At 42.1% G+C, this 27239-nt stretch overlaps 1 protein-coding gene across 2 annotated transcripts in view; it reads left to right on the top strand.

The window, feature by feature from the left end:
- The window catches only part of LOC146821941 (xanthine dehydrogenase/oxidase-like), a 452547-nt gene that overhangs the window by 382121 nt on the left and 43187 nt on the right, over positions 1 to 27239 (top strand). For both annotated transcript variants that reach the window (XM_085613026.1, XM_085613027.1), the window contains exons 27-29: positions 8657 to 8738; positions 23685 to 23780; positions 25152 to 25280. In XM_085613026.1, the coding sequence (XP_085469152.1) occupies positions 8657 to 8738; positions 23685 to 23780; positions 25152 to 25280 (307 nt within the window). The remainder of the gene's footprint in view (positions 1 to 8656; positions 8739 to 23684; positions 23781 to 25151; positions 25281 to 27239) is intronic.

Genomic DNA, 27239 nt, shown 5'->3' with positions numbered 1-27239 from the left:
CAAAAAAGTGCCTGCCCTTCACATAGCTGTAATCATTTTATTTATCCAGCGGCCTGAGCTTGAACTTTCAGGTGCACACACATAACATTGTAAAGCTATCAAAGAGCCATAGAGAACTAGATAACATATGGTGTTTTCTCTAGCAGCAGCACAGATGGGAGGACTGTAGTTATTAACCTTCCTGGATGTTTAGCTCTGGCTTGAAAGTGCAACTGTCACCTGACGATCTAACCTACACCAATATTATTATACATTTGTTTGCTTCAACACAAATACATATCCATGAAAGTGTTACACAGTAACATTGTAAGTACCTGACTCCCGTGCTCCTCTCTTCATGGCATGAAAGTGTTACACAGTAACATTGTAAGTACCTGACTCCCGTGCTCCTCTCTTCATGGCATGAAAGTGTTACACAGTAACATTGTAAGTACCTGACTCCCGTGCTCCTCTCTTCATGGCATGAAAGTGTTACACAGTAACATTGTTAGTACATGACTCCCGTGCTCCTCTCTTCATGGCATGAAAGTGTTACACAGTAATAATGTAAGTATGCGTTGGATAACCTTATTCGGTTATTTACTTGCAACCATCAAAGTATACAGATACAAATACAATCAAGACTTAGCTTTTAAGACAATTAAACAAGATACAAGTCATCAGACATATCTAAAATATGTAAAAAGGGGCTCTAAAATAAGTAAAAATATTGTGAGTAGCCGTCTCCTGCTCTCATCGCCTCATGGCATGAAAGTCTTACACAGTGACATTGTAAGTAGCTACGTCCCGTGCTCCTTACCTGTGGCATGAAAGTGTTACGCAATTACATTGTAAGTAGCCGTCTCCTGTGATTCTCTCCTTGTTGCATGAAAGTGGTGCACTGTAACATTGTAAGTAGCCCTCTTCTCTGCGCCTCTCCTCCTGCTATGAAAGTGTTACACAGTAGTCTACATCTTTCTGGCCCCGGCCAGTGGCTGCTAGATCGCTACATTAGTTGTCACTGATATCTTTAAACTCTTACAAAGGTCAGTTAATAGAATTTGCGATATTCGATATTTTTCTCTCCAAGGATGGGAAAGGAAAAATATTTAATCCATTTTCATACTCCATCACAATGCCTACTCCAGTCAATCATTGTGGGAAGGTGGTAAGTCCATGACATTCCTGCCACTGTGTCATGTCTTAAGTAACTGACACTTTCGACCAGACCTGTGTTTTTTAGTCATGGACACTTTGCATTCAGGGACATAGGACAGTCAACACCCATGGACTCTCCAGAAGCACCGCTGTGGGGTTAAGGCCATTTCTAGATGATATAATGGACAAAAAAGGGCATTTGGGGCATTTATCCCTGTAAATGAAAGAGACTGGTTTGGTTTTTCTCACAACAAATTGTCACTTAATGTGTCACACATAATGCCTTGAAATGTTACACACAAGAACACTGAAAATCTGCTGATGTCATACATAAGCAAAATAAAAACTTGGCAGCTCTGCCGGATGGTTCTGTTTGTGTTCCCATTGGCTAAAGTATCGCCTTACTCTGTGCTGGTCGGCATGGCCATGTCCACTGTTGCCATGGAATGGACCCGCTGTGCCCGTTCGAATGAGTCTTCCATTTGGAAGCCCTCTATAGCAAGAAGGCATGGGTGACAGGAGGAGTGGCGGGCCGGGCGAAGGCAGCACTGCTGTCGAATCAGACATGCACTGAAGTAAGTAAGTCTCTGAGAATAGTTTATTTAAATTTAAGATCACAGAGTCCAGACTGCACGGGCACCTCCAGTGGTCTCACACCAGACTCAGCCGTGCCGGGGTCCCATGCCACTGCTCTTAACCTTTTTGATTGTCCCTAAATCTGCTTTGTGTCCCAAACTTCCCTGAGCCCCCTCTCTCTCTGACAGGGATGGCCGAAAGAAAATGTCACTCATCTCTTTTCTCTGTGCGATGTCAGGTTCTGTCATTATATGAAGTTTCCCCTTTTGCTGCTTGCTTTAGCACAATGCTGGTTATACACAATGTGCGCAATCCCTTGCATTTCTCCATTTATTTTATGGCCCCGCGTCTTCCTATTCTGTCCACTGGCTGGCCTCGCCTAGGGAGAGGTCAGTTGCTATGCGCGTTCCCTGCTTGCAAAACGCTACTTTCATCCAGGGGTCAGCCACTGCCCCAGTTTTCTTAAACATAAATGTAAAGATGCCGTCACGTGTACTCTGGCCTCTGACAGGAATTTGTAGCGGGGTTTCTGACCATCCCCATACACAAACAGCCTTTTACACTGTAAAGTGTTCACATTTGCATATGAGTCACTAGGAGTGGGGAGAGAGACATAAAGCACTAGAGATGAGAGGGTTGAAAGGGATGTGAAAAGAAGAGGGTGATAGATGAAAGGGAGAGAAAGAGGCCTGGAAGGAGGAAAGGTAGATAGGAGGACATGAATGAGAGTAGATATAAGGATATAAGAGAGGCGCAATCTGAAAGAGAGAGACAACGCAGGAGAAGGACAGTGTGAGAGGAAAGTCGAAGAAAACGAAGGGATGATGTGATGGTGAAGGGAGGAGAAGGGCAAAAGAAAAATGGAGACATGTATATGGTAGGAGAGAAAGAGGGATGAGAGTTGAAAGGGTGAAGGCCGTACGAGGTAGCCAAGAGGAAAATGATTAGGAGGGAGGAGATGAGAGCTAGAGAGGTAGAATTGAAGGAAGGAGGGAAGGAGAGAGCAAGAAATGAGAAATAAGGATGAAGACACAGAAAACAATAGAGGAAGAAGAGGGAAGAACAAACATTTGCAATTCAATTGGTCTTGCCTTTGGGACCTTATATGTATTTCGCTATGCAGCACATTAGCCTGGGTGCTGACACTACTGTTCTTTAACATGGAGGGAAAGTAAGCACCAAACTTCGTGGCACGCCAGGTATGGGAACACATGGAGAGAAATATTTCCTTTCAGCGGGAAATGGTATAGTCCAAAGCTCTGTTTTTAATATAAAATCAGGGCCTTCGGTGGTCATGTCACTGAAAATACAAGATTTGGGAAAAAAATATTGTCTAAGACAATTTCTATGGACTGGAATCTAGAGAACGCTAAAGTGATTCTGGTATTTTACTGACATCTGCTGGTCGTTTTCTATCAAGAAAATTAAATAGAGGCAGTTGCCAGAAAAATACAAGTCCTAGGGCTGATCTCCAGAGCCCACAAAGTACATACACATATAAGTATATACTAAAGTATATACAAGAGGTCTGGAATGCTTGACCTAAAAAAGAAGGGTATTTATTAAGGGAAAGTAGAACAATTACATATTTGAAAAGGAGGATGATGGGAACAGAGAAACTGAAAAGAAGAAGGTGAGAAATTTAGGTGGAGTGAAAAGATGCAACTGACTGAGGGGTGAATGGTAATGCAACATATGGAGAAGGGATAGGCAATGTCAAGAGTTTTCTCATATGCAACAGAGAGGGAATGATAGATAGTGTCTCATTCCCCTGTGGGTCAGCAAATTAGGAACTTCATTCATAGTAAATGTTAAATCTGAGAAGAAGTCTGCAGTCCACCAGTGGAATTTCCTTCACCTCAGGGATAGTTTGGCAGAGGAAATACCGTTGGGATCAGGTAATTCTGTGACGGCCCATGGTATCAGCAGCTGCCTCGGTGATCTTATCTTCCAATATGCGCAGCTGTTAATGGTGCAACAGACACAGCTGCATTAAGCACCAGGCGCCTGATGGACAACTGAACCATGTTTACTGGGGTCTTATACTACCCATGAGGTATTTTCCTTGCCTGCAGTAGGCTCCATTGCTCCTTGCTTTAGCATTATCTCTACCCCTGTGTTTGACTCTTGGCAGACTGACTTACAGCTGGGAAGGCTGCCAATGCATCCTCATGCATACTGTGCCTATCTTTGGCCATAAGGTCTATTGTTGCATTTTGTAGCCCCGGAATGCAAACACACTGGCCACCTGGGTCTAACTGTCCCATGTTGAGAATACTTCGAGCGAGCCTCCACAAAGGGACATGTGCTCCATCCTCCACACTGCTTGATTTATCCCCATTATCGTTTATTATCAATTCATTAATGTTATTTTTTGTGCGGTCTACTCTTGCTTTTCACGCCAGGAGTGCACCTGCCTTCTCGCCATACTCGAAGTTTTGCATATTTTTTGTGATCCACTGTGCCCTACATTTATGATCTAACTTCCCCCTGTATTCCTGGCGGGCATCCTCCAAACTCCTGTTAAGCTGAGAAACACTGTCAGCACTCCCGTGACAAATCCGAGACCGCTCCTTCTCTAATAAAATAATTTTCTCCTCCAGAATCTGTAGCTCCCGAACACCAGCCCTATTCTTAGAGCAGATAAGACTATGTATGATGCCCCTGATGTTAGCTTTAAAGCCATCCCAAACATAGTCCATGGATGTAGAGCCGATATCACCAAAATAGTTTACAGTGGCTGATTTAAGTGCCCTTGCTATATCAACATCTGCCAGCATGGACCTTTTAAGTGTCTATCTGGGGGATAAGTTTGGCCTTTTCCCGACGTAGGAAAGCAATATCGGGGCATGGTCAGAAACATGACTGGGCAAAACTGTGATACTAGTAATATTGACCACACTTGGCCTATCTGATAGTACATAATCCAATCTGGAAGAGTGGCCGTGTTTCTTGCTGTAAAACGTAAACCCTTGTTTATTGCCCATTTTTGCCCTGCAAACATCTGCCAGATCTAAATCATGTAACATATTTTTAAATGCTCGTCGTACTCGTGGAGCCCCCACAAAGTGACGCTGATTTGATCTGTCTTTTATAGGGTCAAGAAGGACATTAAAATCACCTCAGATTAATACTGGCGATACTATTTCAAGCATGTTTGATTGTAATTAAAAAATATGCATTGGGTCATCACTGTTGGGACCATAAAAAGAGGCGCATGTAAGCTCAAAACCTCCAAATCCAAAAAGGCCACTCACCACCTTCCTGACTGGTTGGACTGGGTAGATTTGATGGAACATCCTGCTCCCCGTTTGATCAAAATGGCAACCCCCTTACTGTGCACTGTCTGTTTAGAAGAACAAAAATATTCAACCCAGGGGTATTTAGGGAAAATAGATCTACTTTCTTTATAGCTTAAATGTGTCTCCTGAATAAGACAGATCTGGGCAGAAGATAATTCTAGATATTTCATTCCCAGCCTTTGTCTACGAGGACACCATAACCCGTTAACATTCCAGGTAATACATTTAACCTTGTTACTCATGAGAAAAGACCCTGCCATCTAAGAATAAAACCCATGCCCATCATAACAGGCGGCTTATAATGTGAGATTGAGGATATTTTTTTCCCCCACTGCTCCCCACCCAGTGCACGCTTTCACCACCCCTCCCATTACTCCCCCTGTGACCCCTCTCCCCTTGGGAAACCCTCCCTTCTATTAGGCCAATGCCTATTCGGCCTCTGTCCCATGGGTCTTAAGAAAATGAGTATCTTAACAATCAATCATAGGTCACACTGACAGAGCACCCCCTTGCCTCCACCATCCATCTTTCACCCTCTCCTATCCATTGTTAAACCCCTCCTTTAATTTTTTCTATGAGCAAATCGGCATCTTCAACTGAGCGAAACATATACATATGATTGTTGCACATAACACGCAAAGACGCTGGGAACTTCAGTTGAGCCTTAGCCCCCAATTTGTTCAAAGTCTCCATTCTTTTGCCCAATTCCCATTGTTTTGTTGAAGCGATATGCGAGACATCCGATCTTATAGAAAAAGAAAACGAACTAGAAAAGGCTGTTGAAGATATACTGCCCACCTTTAAGGCCGAGGAGAGAATTGCTTCTTTAACAGTGTACATTAGAAAATTAATACAAATTTTCCTTGGCTTTTGCTTTGCCGGGTTCCTTTTAAGTGGATCACGATGCACCCGTTGTATCTCATGGGCAAGATCTACATTGGAAGAGTTTTTTAACAAAGTTTCTTTTAAAAAAGAGATTACAAAACCTCTAATATCTAAGGGTGGGCGTAGTTCGCGAAGTAGCACTTCGCGAAGCTACGCAAAGTGAAGTTCGCACTACGCGAGCTACGCGTAGCACTTCGCCAACTGCGTAGTAACATGTTCGCACTGTGCAAGATGTTGTTTTCAATGATTGCACAGTGCGGACAAGCAACCGGCACTGTGCAATCATTGAAAATGGCATCTTGCACAGTGCGAGCTGTAGTTTTCTGCTGCTCGAGTAGATTTTTACTCGAGCTTCAGCTTTCTCAACGCGAACTGGTAGTTTCTCATCGCGAGCGGTCGCGAGCATACGCGACCACTCGCAATGAGAAACCTGACCTCCTCGCGTTGGGAATCTCGCCGGGAGGTTTATTCTCCATGCTCGCGATCGCCAACTTGCAGTTGCTGATCGCGAACAAGGAAAAAGTCTCGCCGGGATGTCATTTTGCTTGCTCACGGTCGCCAACTTGACGTTGAGGACCGCGAGCAAGCAAAAAATGACCGCAGCACTACGCAACACTACGCTACGCATGTTCGCACTGTGCTACGTGCAGTTCGCGTAGTGCGAAGTAGCGCGAACTTCGCAAACTACGCGAGCGTAGCGTAGTGCTTCGCCCAGGCCTACTAATATCCTCACCTTCGATTGCTTCCGGGACATTAATAAGTCTCAAATTATTCTTCCTAGAGTGGTTCTCAAGACGCTCCAGGTCTTCCTTCAGTTTTTTATTCTGATTTGCTAATTTTGTCATCTCTGTTGTTGACAAATGGAGTGCCTCCTTAATTTTCGGTAGCTCCTGTTCTAATGCATCCATTCTCAAAGAGACCTCCTCCAACTTTTGGGCTACCACCACACAGGAGGCTTGAATCGCAGCTCGATTGGTCTCAGATACTGTGAACCTATTTCTCATTTCATCCTTCAAAGATAATAACATTTCAGCCAGGAAGCCAGAGGAGCCCACTGGGCCTGAAATGCCTGATATAGGCCCAGGATCCACAATCACCGAGAGAGAATCTTTTTGACCTTCACAAGCCTCACTCGCCTCAAAAACAGTAAACCCATTTAAAAAACCAACTGCAGGGTGAATAGCAAAATTAGAGTTGGAAGCTCCTGACGCACCAGGACTCTCAGCACCCATTACTGGATGTCCCAGAACACCCTAGGGATGTCCGGGGATTGCATGACTACTCACGGCAGATCTGAATTATTGAGAGAACTGCATTGTGCAGGGTCTAATATGATGGCAGAATGCAGCCTCCTGGGAGCACCCTTATCTGGAGCTTTATCTGGAGCCAATATCGTTTAGGAGGACGTAGACAAAACCTTATAGAACAATTTTAGGGAAGGTGTTATCTTCACTTTTGAGTTCACTATTTTCTTACCCCTGCCCCTGCCCTTTCGCCTTCCTTTAGGCTCAGCTGCAGAATCAGTGCTACCTTCTTTGAGCTTGCTTATCCAATACCCGCACTTTCACTACTGGTGGAGAGACACTCGGGGGAACGGATGTCCGAGGAATATCAAAAATACCTTGTACTCACACTGCCCTGGTACGCTGCGCATACCTGCAGGCTTTCGAGGAGGGGAAATCAGATTGCTGCTCACTTGCCTGCTACTTGCTTGCCTCACTTGTTTCCATGCAATAAAAAGGCTCCGAGACACTGCTGAGACCTTGATTGGGCAGAACACGGGGAATCACTCGATATCCCTTACAAAAAACAATAGAATTAATGTCCCGCAAAAGTCCAAAGGGGCTCTTACCTTCTCGCTGGGTATGAGCCACCAAATACTTGCTGCAAGGTCCAGGCTCCAAACAGTCTACCTGTATGCTTGACCCCCCCAACAGGGCGCCGCCGACTCCACCGCCGTTCCTGGGAGTCAAACTGGAATAATCCCCAGTGCTGACTCTACCGCCAGAGACACGGACCAGAAAGCAGGAAACGCTGCTGCGCCTCCACTCCCGGGCCGTGCCTTCCCATCGCGATGCCTGAAGCGCCGGCAGAGTCCTGCGGAGCTCCGGAGCCATACGTGGTCAAAGTGGAAGAAAAAGCCACCCGCAGGAGAGGAACAAGCACCCTGAAAGCAGGAACAGGAGAGGGTAAAAATTATGACTATTTTGGGTTACATTCTGGGAAGACCGATGGAGTCCCTGCTTGTGGCCAGACGAAACCCATGGGAGAAGGAGCCGCAACCATCTAGCTTGCGGCTTCCATGTTTCCCCGTGCAGCCTGACGCCTCTCAACCACACTTTGTGAATATGAGATTGTCACCATTTTATATGGGATGAGCAGCAGGTGTGGCACTTTTCAATCAAGTAGCAGCAACCCAGGTCTTATCTGCTTTCTGGCCGGTAGGTATACTATCTTTGTTGTGGTAACAGGAAAATGAGAGCCAGATGGCCCTAAACCAATGGTGAAGTTGAAAGCTTCAAGAGAACATGAACAAATGAATATGCATTTCTGATATTGTATCAAAGCAGCACTGTAAATTCTGCATCAACCTTTTTAAAAAAGATAAAGTCTACTGTATTTTCTCTGTAAGCTGCTTTTTTCACACATTCTGTGATGGCAATGAATCTGCTATCTGTATGTTTGAACAGGACAGAAGCATGTGTATGATGGAAGTATCCTGTGTAAAACGTAAAGTTGTTTAATTTTGTTTCCAGTCAGCACCGGTGGAAGAAGAGGGGCATGGCCATTATTCCAACTAAGTTTGGGATAAGCTTCACACTTCCCTTCCTGAATCAGGTAGGTAAACAATGAACAGCACTTATGTTTTTGGTAAGAAAGTCATTGTGCTCTAGTAGACTATCTATGAATATCAACGAGGGAATTTTGTTCGCTTAGAGATCAAGATGGGGTGGAGTCCAACGCTGAGGTCAGTGGCACAAGCTAGCACTGAGGGCCACTCTTATGTTGATAGGGTTGCTCAAGGGTTATATCCAGCAACTGCCCCCAACTGCTACCCAACCAACTCAATTAAGTCAATGCACATAGAAATTAGAATAATTTGACAGACAGTACCTGCCTTTACGCAATCTTAAAAAAGTGACACGCAAACATCTCGCTCTTTGTGCTCATACTGCTCATACAGACTACTGTCCATGGACAGCCAACATAAGAGCCTTGCTTGTAATAACCAGTCAATGTACCAAACAAGAACACACTTATATATCCAGTTCTGAACTAACCATTTACCTAACTCATCTCCAACCCCACAGTGGACAGGTCACTGTAAAGCAGGACTTCATTCCAACCTGCCTTAATTACTGCTTATCTTAAGATGCTCATAATTCCTGTGAGTAGAGCCCACAGAACCCTGCCAAAGTTCTGGAAACCGCTAGAGTTAATAGATGTCAAATCATATAATCAGAAAGAAGCTAGATTTATTGTTAACTGAAATCCAGTTGAATAATACTTTTATTGGCCTCCTCAAGGGCATTAACAAATCACTAAATGCTTATACGATATCACGAGCATGATAAACTGCTGTGCAAACACTCTTTTTTTTAACACTTTTTATTGAATTTTTGCATAAACATCTTCATCAATTACATTTTACAAGATTTTTCTGTTGGTACACAATCATATAACTTAAGTCATCACAATCATTTTACCAATATAAGTGTATTCTTTGCATAAATTGTCCCTCCCTTCCCCTGTGTCCTAGTGTATGGTGTTGTGAATTGTCTGTTAACCCTATACCATTTATTTGGATCTTACCATGTTGTTTATTCCCTTAATTACTCATCCCATTTCCTGCTCTGGGATATTTTGTGAAACTCTCCATTCCTCCTCAGTCATTTCTTCTACTATTTTAACATCTGTAAGCATCGCAGACCATGCTAGGGTATCCTCCTCAAGTCATTCATCATGTCTAATGTGCTTCATTCTGACTAGTCCCGCTGTTGCCCATTCCTTTAGATCCTGTACCCATTTATGTATTGGTGGAGGCTTTGGGCTGAGCCATGAGATTGCTACTCTCCTCTTTGCGAGTACTAGACCTAATAATACAAATTTTCTACTAATCTTTTTCTTTTTTGGGGCAGGCAGCACGTTTAGGAGGACTGTTCGTATCGTCCCAGGGATAACCCATCCTGTTCCTACTTGGAGTATATCTATCCCTTACTTTCAGAATGTGTGCAGCTTTCCGCATTCCCATACCATATGCACAAAACGTGCCGCAGCGATCCCAAATATAGGGCACGCGTCTGATCTGTCCGGGTAGATTTTATTTATATGGAGTCATGTATAATTGATGAACTATATTATATTGGATTAGTTTGAATCTGGAGTTAGAGTTCACCTCTCGGACTCCTTTATGAATCTTCGTCCAGTCTCTCTCTGTCAGTGGTCTCTCTGAATCCTCCTCCCATCTCGCCCGTATCGGCAGAGCACTGATTGGGTTATCATCCCTAAGGGCCCTATAAATATGAGAAATCAGACGCCGCCCTCCTGCCATTGCAAGTATAGTATGAGTGTCTCTGACCGTGGAGGTTCCTCTGGAAATGAGGGCCATAATTCTCTATCTTCTGCTGCTATCTTATTGTACTACAGGAATTGACCCTGCCCAATTCAAATGTAGTCATCGCTTCCTCTCAAGTTATATACTGATTATTGCTATATAGATCCCCCATGGTGAGGCAGCCAACGTTTTTCCATCTCTGTATGGTCATAGATTCTGTTATTTTTTTTAAGGGTCGTATGAGCTAAAGTGGCATGTCGGGCGCATACGGTGCTCTCCGTACCACCTTTTTCACTGTATCTTCCCAGAGCCTTGCTACTCTTCTAATTAAGTAAGGGGAATCCCTGGGAGTTGCAGAACCCATCATAAGAAATTCAGGTAATGTGCTTCCCTCAAATGTAACCGCTGATAGGGATTTCTCCCAGTTTTTCTCCTCTTCTAGCCAATGAACTGCATTCTGAAGTTGTGTCGCTAGGTAGTAGAGGTATATCCGGGGCAACTCCACTCCCCCATTCACCCACTTTCTTTGGAGAGTTTCCAATTTAATCCTTTTACGCTTATTCTCCCATAACAGCTTCACCAACAAGCTATCCATTGTTTTAAAGAGGGATTTTGGGATGTCATAAAAAGTATATTGCATGGGGTAGTCGCAACGAGGCAAAACAATCATTTTTATAATTGCCACTTTCCCCATCAAAGAAAGAGGCAGAGACTTCCAAAAGCCAATCGAGGCTCGTATTCCAACTATTACTTTCCCCATATTCTTGTCCAGGAACCCTGATGAGATTTGCCATAGTTGAACCCCCAGATAACGTACACCCTCTAGTTTCCACTGTAGCCCCACTTCGGTATATGCTGAAACATCCTCCCTTGCCAACCTCCCCATGGGTACCAGGGATGATTTACCTTGGTTGACATGGAGTCCCGAAAGCTCCCCAAATTTCCTCAGTTCTTTTATAAGGAGCTGTGCTGCTCATCCCGGGTGCCGTAAATATACCAACATATCGCCAGCATACATGGATACTATATGCTCTGTCTCCTATAGGAATTTCTATAATCTCTCATATTTTTTCTAAGTGTTGTCCCTAATAGTTCCATCGCCACCGCAAATAATGGTGGCAATAGGGGACATCCCTGTCTTGTACCCCTTAGCAATGCGAACTGGTCCAGTACCACTCCTCTGAGTCGCACCCGGGCTAACGGGTTACTATATAATAACTGAACCCATGAAGGAACTCCAGTCATATCCCCATCTTTTGTAGAATGGCCCACATGTAATTCCATTCTAATGAGTCAAAGGCTTGTTCAATATCCAATAAGGCTAAGGCACAATCCTCATTCTGCACTTTCGGGCATGCCATACATGGGCCAGCCTTCGCAGGTTATGTGTTGTATTTCTTCGAGGTATAAAACCTGCTTGATCAGGGTGGATTAGATGGGGCATGGACGGGAGCAGCCTGGTTGCTAGCACCCGGCTCAAGATCTTCATATCTACATTCAGTAAGGAGATTGGTAAGTAGGAACTGGGCTGCAGTGGATCTTTATCCAGTTTTGGGATCATGGATGCTAGCGCCGCCTGCATTGATCTAGGGAGAGATTTATTTTCATAGGCTTTGGTGTAAACCTCCAGTAATTTATCCACCAGTAGCGGAGCAAACCGCTGATAACATTCGGTGGGGAGGCCATCGCCCCAGGGGCACTTGCCCATTTTAAGGTTTTTAATAGCATATAGTATTTCCTCCCTGGTGATGGGGGCAGCTAGTGCCTCTGCTTCCTCTTGATCTATCTGTGGAAGCTCTATATAGTTCAGATAGCTCTGTGTACCATCTGGTGTAGTATTCGTTTCAGCCCTATAAGTTTTTGCCAAGTGGTGTGCCAAAGTATCAGCTATTGCTCGCTGTGTGCCTATCATATCTCCATTGTTACCTCCTAGTTGTATTATTGGGGATGGCATGGATTCGGACTGTATTAACCTGGCTAAGAGGGCCCCAGATTTGTCGCCTTTCCTGTGTAGGCATTGTCTATAAGTTGTGTGGGTGTGTTTTTCCAGTCTACCCCAGGAGTCTTTCAAATCCTTACATATCTTCCCCCATTCCTCCATCGCCTGTGGATCTTCAGGTATGTTTTTTTCTAGGTCTCCCAATTTTTGCTCCTGTGTCTTAATATCCCGCTCTAACTGTTGGCAGACTCCATATGTTGTCTTAATAGCCACACCTCGGACCACAACTTTCATTGCCTCCCATTCTATTGCTCTAATTGTTGCAGACTCCCAATATTCAGTGAAATAGTATGTTAAAGTACCTTGGAGAGTCATAACATATGGAGGGTCCTGTAGTTCCTCGGCTCCGAGTTTCCACAATGGCACTTCTGGTCGGCCCCTACCTGCTTTCAGGTTCAGCAGGAGTGGGGAGTGATCTGACAGATAGAGAAGTAAGTATGTGATCCCATCTACTGCAGTCATCAAACCTGTTAAAATACAGCAGTAATCTATCCGACTGTGTGTTTGAGCAGCAGGGGTGTAACTTGAGAACACTCTTTTTTTGTGCAAACACTCTTTATACATTCTGTGGACCACATTGCAACCGAACAACAAAAAAAGAACATTCCAAAAGCAGGACATGACCAGGATATTAGAGAGAGAAATCCATGGGTGACTGTACAATTATTTGTAAAAAAATGTGATAAATGGATACAAGGCAAAAAAAGTAGCAGGGTACAACTAAAAAAATATCATACACTCCACAGGAAGAATTAAAACATAGCTTGGATATATGGGAGGTATTTTGCCCTGCTGAATAGATATGGTAAGGGAAATACTCTGTCCAACACAAAAGTAGCATTTTAAGATTTTGAAATGAAAAGTCATCAAATGAATTTAAAGAATTATATTGGCCACAATACACCCTATTCATTTTTTATGGAACTATACGTGTATCCTATAGAAAGCCTGTGTATATATAATCTTTGAATTCCAGTGCAATTGAGATTTTAACATTCCTCTAATGAAAAGCCACTACTAACTGAACAGGAGCTCATCCAAATGAGTCATTCTATTGGTTTTAAGTTACTTCAAGTCACACTGAAGGTTACACTCTTGAGACTCTGTTTTAGTTGGCCAAGACTGTTTGAATAATTTGCAAAAGTCTCATTGCTAGAGAAAGTCTCAACTTCACACATAATTATATAACCCTCTATCGTAACTTCTCTTATTTATTAAATGTATTCAAAGGGGTGCAGCGTGGTCAGTACGTTTGGGGGAGGTGTAAGCTTCAGAGTTCCTAACAATCAAGCTGGCATATCTTGTTAAAATACATCATGAGATACAGGACACAAGGGGGGCCTAAGAGGCACTGAAAAGAGAGAGGAGTGCAGATTGTTAGGTGTCTTTAAAACACAATTGTTTTCAAACTAACCAAGTTTTAAGGCAGAGAGGAGAGTGTGTGTGTATGTTTTCACCTGTGTGTGCACATAAGAAGGGTGAAATCTGACATACACCTCAACAAATCTGACAGAATGCACAAGTACCCAACTATTCACTACAGAATACATTTTTTAGGGAGTGCAACTCCCCAAACACCCCCCTGAAGCTATGCCCCTGTGTATTCAATGAGGTTCTTCTTCTCGCTGTAGGCCCTATGGCTATACTTAAATATTTTCCTATGAATTACAACATTTCAATTAATTTGGGGAAAAAATCAAATATCCAGAATGAGTCTGAAGGGCAACAAAAAACCTAGTAAATTAGTATATTATGTCAAATAAAAATTTACCTGTGAGGACCCCTTTCTGAGGGCTACGGGGAAGCAAGAATGATTGGGCTCAAACATGGTGGTTGAGACCAATAAGTCCTGAAAACCCAGGGCCCTGTCCACTATGGACTCCTAGCACTGGGCCAGCACTTGATTCTCAGTGGTAGCATGGGTCGAGCAGTCAGAGGCTCCTCAGAGAGGAGGTAGGTGTAAGGCGAGCACAGCCTCACAACTCAAAATACATCCAGCAACCCAAATAAATGATTGTCTAGTAAAATCCTTGTTTTTATGTAAAACAAAGTATGTATCTACTAACGTAAAGTACAATGCAACACAATGCAAACAATATACAACGCCTTCTTGAGGCAAGCCCACAAGCGTTAACTGGGTCAGCTTTCCAGTCCTACTTCCCTATTTATGGCTGATGGTTATTCCCCATTCACATGTGATGGCATCCAAGCTAGCCCTCCACTAAGGCTTTAGTGTGCCAGAAGTTCTAAGGTGGTTCTTTAGTCAGATCTCCGAGTTCCCTCAAAAGAACGCGTCAATTCAGAGCAAGCTCCTCAGGCCCGGCAGCCTGATTGCCAATCTAACTCACTCTTGCAGAGTGGCAGTTGAGAGTACATGGGCTCCCCCTCGGCAGTGCAGCTGTGTCCAGAGTAGACGGCGGGAAGCTGCAATCATGGCGGACCAAAACCTGTGTCTAGCATACTTAGTACTATGAAGCTGAAACAAGGTTCAATGAAGCAAAAATAAGTCTGGTAAGTTCAGCCATCGAAAGTGTGAGCAGTGTTTGGCAAAGGTACATCTCAAGCAAGGGTTTGTAGAAGGTTTTTCTGGTTTGGCTCCACCCAGTTCATCTTCAGAATCTGGTCCAGAGTCATTCTTCCACAAGCATGCACCACCAAGTATCTGGCTGCTCTGCATTAGGGGCAGGGGTACATCTGCAATTCCTACAGCTTGGTTTTCAGGTACCAAATCTGCCAGACGCCTATTGTTGCCTTGTAGTAGGAGAAGTAAACTGAGTTCAAGTTGGAGAAGGTCCTTTTCCAGTGTTTCAAATAATTAAAAGTTTATGGTTCTCGACGGGTGATAACCAACCACTGAGACTATCTTTAAAGGCTTTTCCATTTTGAAAACATTTCATTAGTCTAATTTCATTTCATCCATGCTATGGTACTTTATTTAATCTGTAATTTCATGTATATGCCAGAGAATAAATTGTTGTACTCCGAATCTGTGTATATGTGTTTGTGTGTGTGTGTGTGTATTTATATATAAAGAGAAAGAGAGAATTTTATATATAGATAAAATAACTTATTAAATTGCATTGCAAGTTTAATAATTATTCCAATTTCTACTTAGGAGAAGCCTTAAGCTTGGCTACCATAAACTGGGCACCGCTTGGCACCTTCTGCCTGCTTCAGCTGATGATTTATGTAGTCATTAATTAAGGAGAGCCAGATGCATTACCGAATACTAAAGATCCGCGTAATGGTTTTGATTTCCTCCACCCTAGGGTAGCCCTATGAAAGGACTGGGGAATCATTGCCCCTTTCATTGTATTTTTTGTTGCAAATCTTTAATTAAGTCCATAGAGATTCTATGTGTTGTGTACAATGAAAGCTGCCCCCAGAATTCATCACTAATTTCTTTCTGTACACACAAAATATATATGCATCCCTGGAAATAAAGGAATTCATTTTTCCCCGTTTCCATATTGGATAAAGAAAGTGACCAGGAAAACAGAAAGAAAAATTGACAAAGGACAATACCTGCTTTGGCCTTAAATATTCTATGGCCCTTTTAAAAAGATTTGTGCTCAAGAAAACAGTCAGGTTTGGGGACCTTTTACACTTCGAACGCAATGAATACAAAAAATTCACAAGTATGGTGGATTTGCAACATTCTTACATTAAGGGAGGGTTTCTGCACAGTACATGCAATTTTGTTTGGGAGAAAATATGTTGCAATATTATATTTCCATATAATTTACTCATGCAGAGTTCTCCAACTGGTTAAAAGTATGCACAAGTAAATTTCACACATTAAGGTTCTTCTGAAAATCAATGATATTTGTAGAATACCAGGACTAATCCTGAGATTTGGTGTCAATTATAGAAACATTAGAAATCAACCTCAAAAGTAGGAAGGAGTACATCTATGACTTTTACCCATTGCTTTTGTGAATTGAGGCATTTGTCTGTGGGTTTTGATGCAGTTCAAGTTTTTCGGCAGGGTGATCTTCCCTGCTGGTTCTATCTTTGGATTATTCTTGTGAAAATAGTGAGTACAATAGTGCCGACAATGGTAGTAGGGGTGGGCGGAACTCGCGGAATTACAGAAAAACTCCACAAGAGTCCACGGAGTTCTGTCAATGGGCGGAAATAGGCACGTTATGCTGCTCGAGCTGTCATTTTGCAGCGGTAGTGAGTTCTGCACTGAAAGATCAGTACTCACATCACCAAGCGGTGTACAAGAGGGCGCAGCTACTGGAACTGATTTTGCTGCCACTCAAGTAGATCTTCTACTTGAGCGGTGGTCTTCTGAACACAAAAGACTGTGACTGACTGTGACCACCCGCGACCACCTACGGTAGTAAAAACCTTGCTGGATGTCCTCCTAGCCACCAGAAATCGCACTAGGGAAAAACAAATCTCACTAGTCAACTTTCCTTTTTGGAGCCATCCTCGAGAAAACATTCTGTCATGCAGCCATTAGCGGAATTTGGTCGGAACTCCATGTTACAAGAATAACACAGAGTCGCCAAAATTCCACCAATTCTTTGAGCGTAACAGAATATTTCACCCACCCCTAGTCGATAACCTTCTTATAAGACTTCATGATTATTCCATGAGGATAGACGACTGGTGGGAATCATTAGTGGCTATTATGTGATGAGTCCTCAATTCAAAACATAAGGGGGGTCCAGTAGGAGTTCACAACCTGAATAGCTACATCCTGCTCCCTATCAATATTAATCTCAAACAATTACGTGTAGTCGGGGAGTTAGAGGAGTGTTAGTGTATGTGAAAAAATGCTTTTTTAAGGACAAAAACCCTTGCCCACCCGACGGTGGCATGCTTCATCATTGGGTTCCCTCCTCACACCAGGACCAATGGTACCTGGTGCTGGCTACAACTTTCCAACTGAGAGGAGCTGAGGTATTTTGTTTTAAAGATGAGGGCCAGGTATAGGTTAGAGCAGAGTGCTGTATATTGAATTGTAGTGGGTTAAAACTATCTCCTCGTAGGCAGTATATCAGTTTTATTCTGGCACCCTCAGTGATTAGAAATGAAAGCAGAGATGGGGAGTGTGAAATAATATTCCTCATATATGGTCGACATGTTTCTTCCTTTAGAATGAGCCAGTCCAGTGTACAGGGGCATTCCTCAGGACCAATGTATTACAGTCACAAACAAACAAATAAACCAAATAGGTAGCTCATTCTCTCCTGTTTTTACATGAAAAGGTAATGCTTTGTCTTTAATTCTTGGTGCCTGAGTTGGAGCATAGGTCGCAGATGCAGGAAAACCTCTCTCTGAGTCTGAGCCAGGCATCTGGCTTGAGCTTGGATTTTGTAGGTGTATCCGGGCAAGAGTATAAGTTTTCAGTTAATTAGGATGAAATATCCAATTGATGCAAGTAGATCCGATGGTGATGGTAAGATATTCGTGCTTTTATTTGTCTGCTAGAAAAGAAAATGGATGGCACAGCCAACACGTGTTTCGCCCCCTAACTGGCCATCAGGCCTAGGGCTTCCTCAGGGCTGTACATAGGCAGTGTTACAACAAGGGTTATTTACACAGAGTTTGGTAAGTCATGTGTACAAGACATACAAGGTTGTGGGTGGTAGGGACAGAAGAAAGGGTAAGTCAAAAATAAGTAAGGGAAGGGAGAGGGGAAAGAAAAAGGAAAAGGAGCAGAGTTGAGGTGCGAGGGATTAGCAAAGGTTGTTACAGGAAGTTTTGGTGTGATTAGAAGGAAGAGTATATGGGTGGGGGAATAGAGGGAGGTAAGGTGGAGGTTGAAAGGAGTATATTAGAACAAATGTGCAAAATGAGGTTAAGTTGCAAGGAAAGAATAGGTGATGTGATTCGGGTATTAAATCGTATTGAAGGTGAAAAAATGTAGATAGTTATATTAAGCGGGGAAGGTTGGCATTTACAGGAATCCATGTCATACATTACAAATTTAGCATTAACACTATAGTTTAAGGACAGTCAATTTAAAACATAATGGCATCAGAGATGGAAGAAAGTAATATTGTGTAAAAGGTCAAGGAACCCCAATTCGGGGCAGCGCGCGTATGCAAGACAAAATCAAAACAGTTGCCGGTTTACAAGGTGCATATTTACGAAAACATCATAATAACGAAACATTTTTTAGATTAGAAGCCAAGCGGTTATTTAGGGAGGGAGAGAAAAGGAATTGCATGTCATATAAGAGCAGGGTAGTCGAGAGAGTCAACAATTTTAAGACAAGTCATTGTGGGTTCCAAAAGTTATATAGAGGTGACGCAATCATGAAACGCAGGAAACAAATTATATAGACATGAGTGAAAACAGATAGTCACAATTGAACCCAGCGTTACGAGTATACGTTAAGTCAGAGGCAAGATGTCAATTGGCAAACAATTGTAAGAAGTGAGCATATATTTACAGTATTAATGGGATTGCAGCGTCAAGGGTAGCCGGGTCAGGTATGAGATGAAAGAAAGGAAATTGACATTAGTTACATCTAATACGGGTTGTTAGCAAAAACGCGGGTAAATAGGTGCGTGGCGCCAAAAGTAATGAATCGGTGACTAGTGTGAACCGAGGGAGAAGCGCGTCATCGGTCAAGATACATCGTGATTTTTAGGTTGGATGAAGGCAGTAACATGCAATAACTAGATTGAAATGTAATTATGAAGTGAAAAACACATTGGTGGGTGCGGTCTAAAACACGGAAAAAAAACCATGGTTTGAAAAGTGGAGCTATCCCAGAATGTGGAAAGTGCTCATAGATATTCGACATACTATAAGTCGTGAAGTAGGACGGGAATGCCAACCTTTGCGGAATTCGAATGTAGTTGGGGAGAATTTGAGAAAAGCAAAACATACGAGTGCACTTTGCTGAATAAGTGAGCAATATCATATAAAGTGCACAGTGAGATCAAGATTCCCTTACCGGGTAGTCACGTAATGGGGTATCTTTGTGTGAAGGAAAGGGTTTGTGAACCCGAAGATTCTAAAAAGGGGAAAAGGACAATGAAAAACAAAAATTTAAAATCGTACCATATGGGCTGAAATCTGGTAGGACATGAAGGGGGTAGTGATGTACCTCTTACCTCCGGTCTCGGCTAATGCCAGGTTCAGTGGGTTTCTGCGGCTTTGGTTGTGATGTAAAGCCGGTAGTAGCAGGCAATGATAAGGGGGTCGCGTGTAACAGCTTCCGGGTAGTAACCCGGAACAGACGAGGTGCTTGCGCTGGGCGCAATATTGGAATGGGGTATTTATTGAAGGAAGGATTAACAGGGGGGTGAGCGGGACGGTATTTATCGACCGCCATGTTAGAATGGGGAAAATGTCTGGTAGAGACAGGCATGCTGGTAGACATATTAAGCTAAATGGCACCTTTAGAAAAAATAACAATGATGCGTCAGACATGTAATACATATAGGGCCTTATGTAGGTGGGCTGGCATTTACCACTTCATAAATACCGAATCATACCGATTCGGTATTTATGAAGTGGTAAATGCAATGTAGGTAATGAGTCGGTAAATATTACCGATTCGGAAAAATTCGGTAATTACCGAATCGGTATTTACCGATTCGGTAATGAGGCATACCTTCCCATTGATGGGAAGGTATGCCTCATTACCGAATCGGTAAATACCGATTCGGTAATGGGGGAGCACATGCAAGGGTGGCAGGGTGTCACATTGACACCCTGTTGCACCCCTGATTCGGCCATGTGTGCACATGTGGCGCACATACATGCCCTAAGGGCATGAATGTCTGCCACATTGCACACTTGAACGTGCACAAAAATGCTTTTTTTCACCTAATCGTCATTTACCACCAACCTTTAGTTGGTGGTAAATACCGAATCCCCACACCCACCACACACTCCCCCTACATCTCATTTCATGATTCGGTATTTACCGAATCGGTAATATTACCGATTCGGTAATTTTACCGATTCGGTAAATACCGAATCATGAAATTCTCCCCCTACATCTCAATAGCCAAAATACCGGTCGGTAACGGTATAATTACCGAAAATCGGCCGTTACCGACCGGTATTTGGCTTCCTGCATGAGGCCCATAGAATTTTACGAGTGTTCTGTATTTTCAGGACATATATCAGTTACCACTAAAAGTGAAAAAAAGTGGCATATTAATGTCCAGTTGAGCATATTGACGCCAAATAATCATATAGTTTGCGTCTTAGGCATGGACCCATATCCGAATAAATGGCATTTCAAAAGAGGCACGCTGTGTATTCTCTGGTAACATAGGGAGAGCCTCTGGTAGAAGGTGTTAAGAGAGGCAAAGAGGGAAAGTGAGGTGGTGGTGTCCTTGGGCTAAGGGAGGTGGTTTAACCAATATGTGGGAGCAAGGCGCAGCTAATCATCTCCTAACCATACATGCATTTCTGCATCCTTGTTAAGCCCCAGATTTGTAGTTTTGTAGTTCATGATTAGTGCACTTTCGCATCTCCGTAGTTTGGGTTCACGGTTTCCCCCTCTCTTAGTTTGGTGTACAATCTCCAAACCAAAGAAGCGGAAGTCCTTTTTGTGAGGGTGGCTGTCTTCAAAATGTTCGGTGAGTGGATGGCCTGAAGTATGTTTATGGATGTTGCGGTAGTGTTCCTGAATCCTGGTCCGTAATGGTCTGATTGTGCTGCCGATATACGGAAGGTTGCAGGGGCAGATTATCATGTAAATACAGAATCTACTATTACAGTCAATCAATTCTTTTATGATGAATTCTCTCCCTTGCGTTATCGGTACTCTTGTCATTTTGTTGCAGCTTAGTTTGCAGATGCTGCAATTTTTGCAGGTGTGGAATCCTGGAGGCCTGTCTAAGAATGTAGTGACTATGTTCCGTTTGTCTTCAAATTCTGATTTGCAGAGCATGTCCTTCAGGTTTGGTGCACGTCTAAATGTGGTTTCTGGGTATGTTTTGAGGTCTTGAGTGATGTTAGGTATTTGTTGTAACAAGTGCCAATGTTTTTTGAGGCTTTGTCTGATTTGGTGATGGCCGATGCTTGTCTTGAGCCTTCAATGGCATTCCCATCTCTATCACATAATAGCGATTAGAGGAACTAAGGCATACAAAGGCCATGATTTGACTATCATTGACACAAAGGGACCTTGCGGCTGCGATCAGAGATCTCCGCAAGATACTCTCCATTTTGTTTTACTTTGTCCCTTTTATGCGTACACAAGGTCATTGTTTTTAAAAACTATGTTAAGACGCACCAAATTTAGCCAGGTTAAGGTGGCACTTTTGTTCCTGAAACTTTCCTCAGACATATTTACGCTGTTCACCACTGTGAATTTCTTAAGATCAGCTGTAAAACTAAGGAATACTAGAAGTGAGGAGTAGCCATCCTCGTTTTCATGGGGTACAGATGTGTATGTTGCTTTAATATAGCCCAGGCTTCTTGTTTTTATTAGCTAATTTTATGATGAATGTTTCTTACTCTTTAATTAGGCCCGGTAGCAGTTTTAATGCATACTTTCTGCCTCCTTTTTAATATTATACCAGCCAAGGATCCGTTTAACATTGTTTAATGGCCGGTCTAATGTTATTAGGGAGTCTTACGTTGTTTACATTGGCCCGGGCCATGATTTATTATCCCGCTTCAACTTGTCAAATCCTTGCACTTTACCATAATATGCTGCTATATTCAGAGTCCCACTTCCCTAGTGGTTCCACCTAATTCTCACGTCCATGACGGTTTAGTGACGCTGTTTTGCTTAATTGTAGAAGCCGCAAAGTTTTTATTGCTTTTAACTATGTGTATATTGACTTAAACATGCAATGTTTTATTTGTTTCTTTGTGTCATGCTCTTTTATGGATATTCTTATATCCGAATAAAGATTAATTGATTTGAAATTAGATTTGACTATCATTAAACAATTGATGAGGCAGGCGCACTAACATCACAGGGCAGAATTCCTTGTTTCAAGGTTCATAACTTTCTCACAACACCATATTTTAGACTCGGTGTACTTACCCCCAATGGGTAAAAGAAAATAATGGTTGGATTATCGCCCAGTTTTCTTTTTCGCATACTTAGTACATGTATTTGGTTTAGTTTGATTTAAGTTTTTGCTGTTTCTGTTTAGAAAAAGGGAGCAGAGAAATATGTTCAAAAAGTGATTAGCTATGAGAGCAAAATTTGTCACAAGTGAAGGCAGAGATTAATTTAAACAAATGCTTTCTCATTACGTGACTGGGGTGTGAGTGGTTCAGATGGTGAGGCATAGAGACTACACTCACCAAAGATATACCACTTTGTTGTGGAACCCATATTCTGGAAAAGGGGTAAAGCCATGATTAAACATCAAGGGGCTTATTTACAAGCCACTTGCGCCGCCGGTGCATCACTTTTATTATGGAAAAAATGATTTATGGACCGTGCAAGGGGCTTGAAAATAAGCCCCCAAGTCTCTCCGAGTGCCATGGCTAGAACCTTCCCTTTGCCCCATGTCTAGCGGTGGAGGTTGGGTGTTTGTGTCTGCCCAGCTCAGTAAATATGCACCTTGTTGGGAGGTCTTTGTCAAGGATTGTTCTAGCACAAGCGACCTTGTCTGAGCCTATAACTAAGCACTCCTAATGTATACAGATAAGCGACTAACGTCATAAGGAGATAGTAAGGCCTAATAATCCATTTCATTCCAAATCAGTAATCAAGTAACTTACTTTGCACAAATCACTCACCAAAGGTAGTGATGTCTAGCAGAAAAGGCTTTCTCCAGGGTGCGGTAAAGAAAGAGCGAGTCAGATACACCAAAAGACAGTGTTGCCAGACTATGGTTCTTCTAGATTCAATGAATTTAATTTAGATGGCAGTGTGGAATGAAACTCTCAAAATAACTCCGCAAGTTATGCTCCACTCCATGTACATGCTTTGCTTCCCCAATACGCAACTGAACCCCTTCCCCTCCGGCACACAAACACCCTTCTGGCATGAATGCAGCCCTCAGTCATGACACAGACCATATTTTTTGGCCCCTGGGAAAATGTTTCATTCATGATGCGAATCAATATTTTTCTGGAAAATTCCTGAACATAGACCAAAAATATCTGAAACAAATGATAAATGTCAACATGAAGACAAAAACTTAACACTGGGCATCTGTCAACTAATTAAGAACCTTCCTCAGATTTTGAACTTTCATTTTAATTGTACATTTCTTTTACCCACAGGCATTATCCTGCATTGTAGAGTGCTAAGTTGTTATTGTTTTATTCACAGGCAGGTGCTCTGGTGCTTGTGTACAAAGATGGTTCAGTGCTGCTTACGCACGGGGGGACTGAAATGGGACAAGGACTTCACACTAAGATGGTCCAGGTATTCAACTCAATTTAAGTATTTGTCACACAGAATGTACTCCAATATCATCCTCTATTATCTGCACTCTATGTCACTATTGCTTGTGGAAGGCGGTGGTACAAGCAATGAACTGTGAATAAACTGTGTAGAGCACTGGCATTGACAATTTCTGATCTTTAGAGTATAAAACCAACTTAATTACTTGGACTTCCTTCATTGGATTTAAAAAATAAGACTAGATTTAATTTGAATTTGTTTTCATAACGGAGCCAATGAATTTCAGCCTTAGTATCCATTCTAGTATCAATCTCAGAGACAGTAAATCCTGCTCCAAATAAGTTACTCAACGAGGCCCATCACAGGCACCTATTTTCCTACTACTTACATGTTGTTGTGAATATGAATGGTTCTGGAATAAAGTGAAATCCAGTAAAAGAAACTATGAGTGTGGGTGATTTCCTGTTCCCTAAAGCAAGCCTAGAGACAGCACATTCCTTTGAACTACCATCTGACCATTGCCTGAAAAACAACAGGTGACATTTAGAACAAGCCAGTAAAGCAGTGGAGCAAACAAACATACAATAATCTTGCTTTTGCTCTGTATTAATTCAATGCCAGCATATACTGTGGTGTCTCACTGTAGTCCAACCACTGACGAGAGGTAGCAAAAACAAGAGAATGTTTTCTCCATGCTCATTGGAAATATCTATAAACATAGTGGTGATCCCTCAAAACTGGCGGTGACCGCTATATTAACTGACAAGTCCCAAATGAGAGCTCTAGTCTTATCCTAAAGACCATTAAAAAAAGACATGATTTGAAAGGAGTAGTACTCCAGGACAAACAAATGGTATGCAGTGGAAATTATGGTCAGGTCACATTATGCAAAGTGTAATATACAACATAATTTACTTGTTCTGTATAGTATTGGAAAATCTAATCTGCGTATCAGAAGGTCTTTGCTGTAAATTTATCTAAGTAACAATGTGGATAGGCAATGAGAGCTAAATAACATTTGAAGGGTTTCTACGCAGTACTTTGATTTTGGATTCTTGAAAATGGTAGAACTTTAAAAAAAGTATTATTAGGCTAAGAAATCTTGCCGGAAAATATATTTGTTCATTATTTTCCAAACGAAAATAATACCAATTTTGGTTGACGAACACCAGTATACATTGTCAAAGGGACTTTGGTAGAAATACATCAACTCTCTATTGAGAACAATATTTATTTATTCCAGAGATACTGGGTCATGATAGTTTGGTTCAACTTTCATAACGTGCATGGTTGCGGAAGGCTAAATGTTTATATGGCCCATCACACATGTCCAGTATTTTAACAGGATGGAAATGGCATATCCACAGAGTCACACAAGTTTGTTTTATTCAGGTTGCCAGCAAAACATTGGGAATTCCTGCTTCCAAAGTTCACATCAGTGAGACCAGCACCAACACTGTGCCCAACACATCGCCGACTGCCGCTTCTGCCAGCTCAGACCTCAACGGGATGGCCATCTATGTATGAATACTTTACTTTTTACATTTTGCATATTGTGGGAAAGGAAACATATTAGTATAAAGCATATATATAAACTAATACAAAAGCATCTGTTGGTCTTCCCACTGATCAATCTATTTATCGATGCGACTGTCCATCAGTCTATCTAATCCGCCTGTCCATCTATCTGTCAACCCATCCACTTGTTCATTCATCCATCTACCTGTCACTCTGCCAGTGTGCACATCCTATTTGCCTCCTTGCCTTCCTCTTTCTACCAGTCTGTATTTTCCTTTGCCTCTGTCTGTCCATCTGTTGCCATGTTTTACTTATAGAATAATTAATCATTCACAACGTTTGCATCACACTTTAAATACTTTGTGCCCTTCTCGATTCATTACATTTTTTTTTTTTGTGAGTGTAGATTTGCTTTCGTTTTACCCAACAAAAGGGTATATTATCAAGAGCGCTTGGGGTTAACAGGTGTAGAAATGTAAAGTGTTTCTCATGAATGTGTGGATTGTTGTGTTTTGTATTCCACAATCCAGCACACATTCTCATGCAAGAAAGCCTTTCGCTTTTGTATGGGGAGACAGAGGGTTCATTTTGGGGCAAAGTTTTGCCAAGAAAGAGGCTGGTAATGGATTCTTGAGTTTCTGTTTTTGAGCCACATTTTGGCTCCCACATGCAGTACTGGATAAAAAATTATCCCCTATATGCTATATAGTTGCATATGTGTGTATGGAAAAATAGGATATGTGTAAAGCACTAATAAGGTTCCTGTGCGGAGACCTGAGTTCGGGGAGCATTAGAAATGACTACATAACAGGGAATTCAACTCACAAGGAGAGTAGATCAAGTAGTGCACCTAGGACATTTCTAAAGATGCTAAAGTCCTTTTTATCTCCAATCTAGTTCATCTGATTTGGCAGAAGCCCCCTCAGTCAATTTTTGGGATGTGGTACCAGAATGTCGTAGTCAGAATATTTTCTCATAGAAATATTATGTCCTAGCCTTTATGTCCAAAAATATCACGCCATTGCAGTTATTTATAGAAAATCTTCATCTAATGTTACAATATTTGTTTAAAACAATGAATATATCAATATGTGTCTCAAGCAATATTAATACACAATATTCTAACAGGCAATTTTTCGCAATTAGAGTTCAAACAAAAAGAAAAGAAAAATTCAATTTGTGGGCTTGACTCCTACAGCACATACATCATTTCCTCTTCAAACTTCTGCTACCTTACTTGGTTCCAACCAGTGACAACACATGTTGGGAAATAGTGTGCGACTAGTATCAATAAGTAAAGTTAGCCATTGTTTGGTTATGCCTTTTGAAATGGGAAGCCATTTTGTATTTGACTCATTGTACGACTATCAACGAATGACTGGCTTTATGTCCCACAGTGGCACTGTCCCAAGCCATCTCATTTCCAACACTGTTTTTCAGCAACTATATCTTATTGCAGCATTGTTGTAGTGGACGAGGTGCATTTAGAAGCAATTGTAAACCAGGAATAACATCTTGTAAAGATAAAGCAGGAACTATAAAATGACAAGCTAAATAAATAACAGGCACATATTGTGAGTTGACTGCACCGGAATTGAGCTGCTTTAGTGAACTAGTTGGCTGATGATGTAACACATTGCACATAAAATATAATAGCATGTTCCTGCCCAACCCATTAATGTGGAATAAATGAGAATTCTAGGCTCAATTATTTATGAAATACAGGCCACAGCAAATTACAAGTACACTGACATAACCACTTTTCAGGGTGATAATACCGAAAGATATTGGATTCCAAATCAGCATTTGAGGAACAGCATCAATGTGGTTGGCAAATATCGCTAATCAATAATAATGGCAGTAGTACATACACAATTTCTCCAACAGGACATCATTTTCTGATTTCTTGTAGTATATTTTTTCACCACCTGTGGTAATTCGCCTCGTGTATCTAATACCATT

The sequence above is a fragment of the Triturus cristatus genome, chromosome 6 (genome assembly GCF_964204655.1).
Source record: "Triturus cristatus chromosome 6, aTriCri1.1, whole genome shotgun sequence".
Lineage (NCBI taxonomy): Eukaryota > Metazoa > Chordata > Amphibia > Caudata > Salamandridae > Triturus > Triturus cristatus.
Note: the sequence above shows the minus strand (reverse complement) of the source record. Positions and strands in the feature narration are given on the sequence as shown.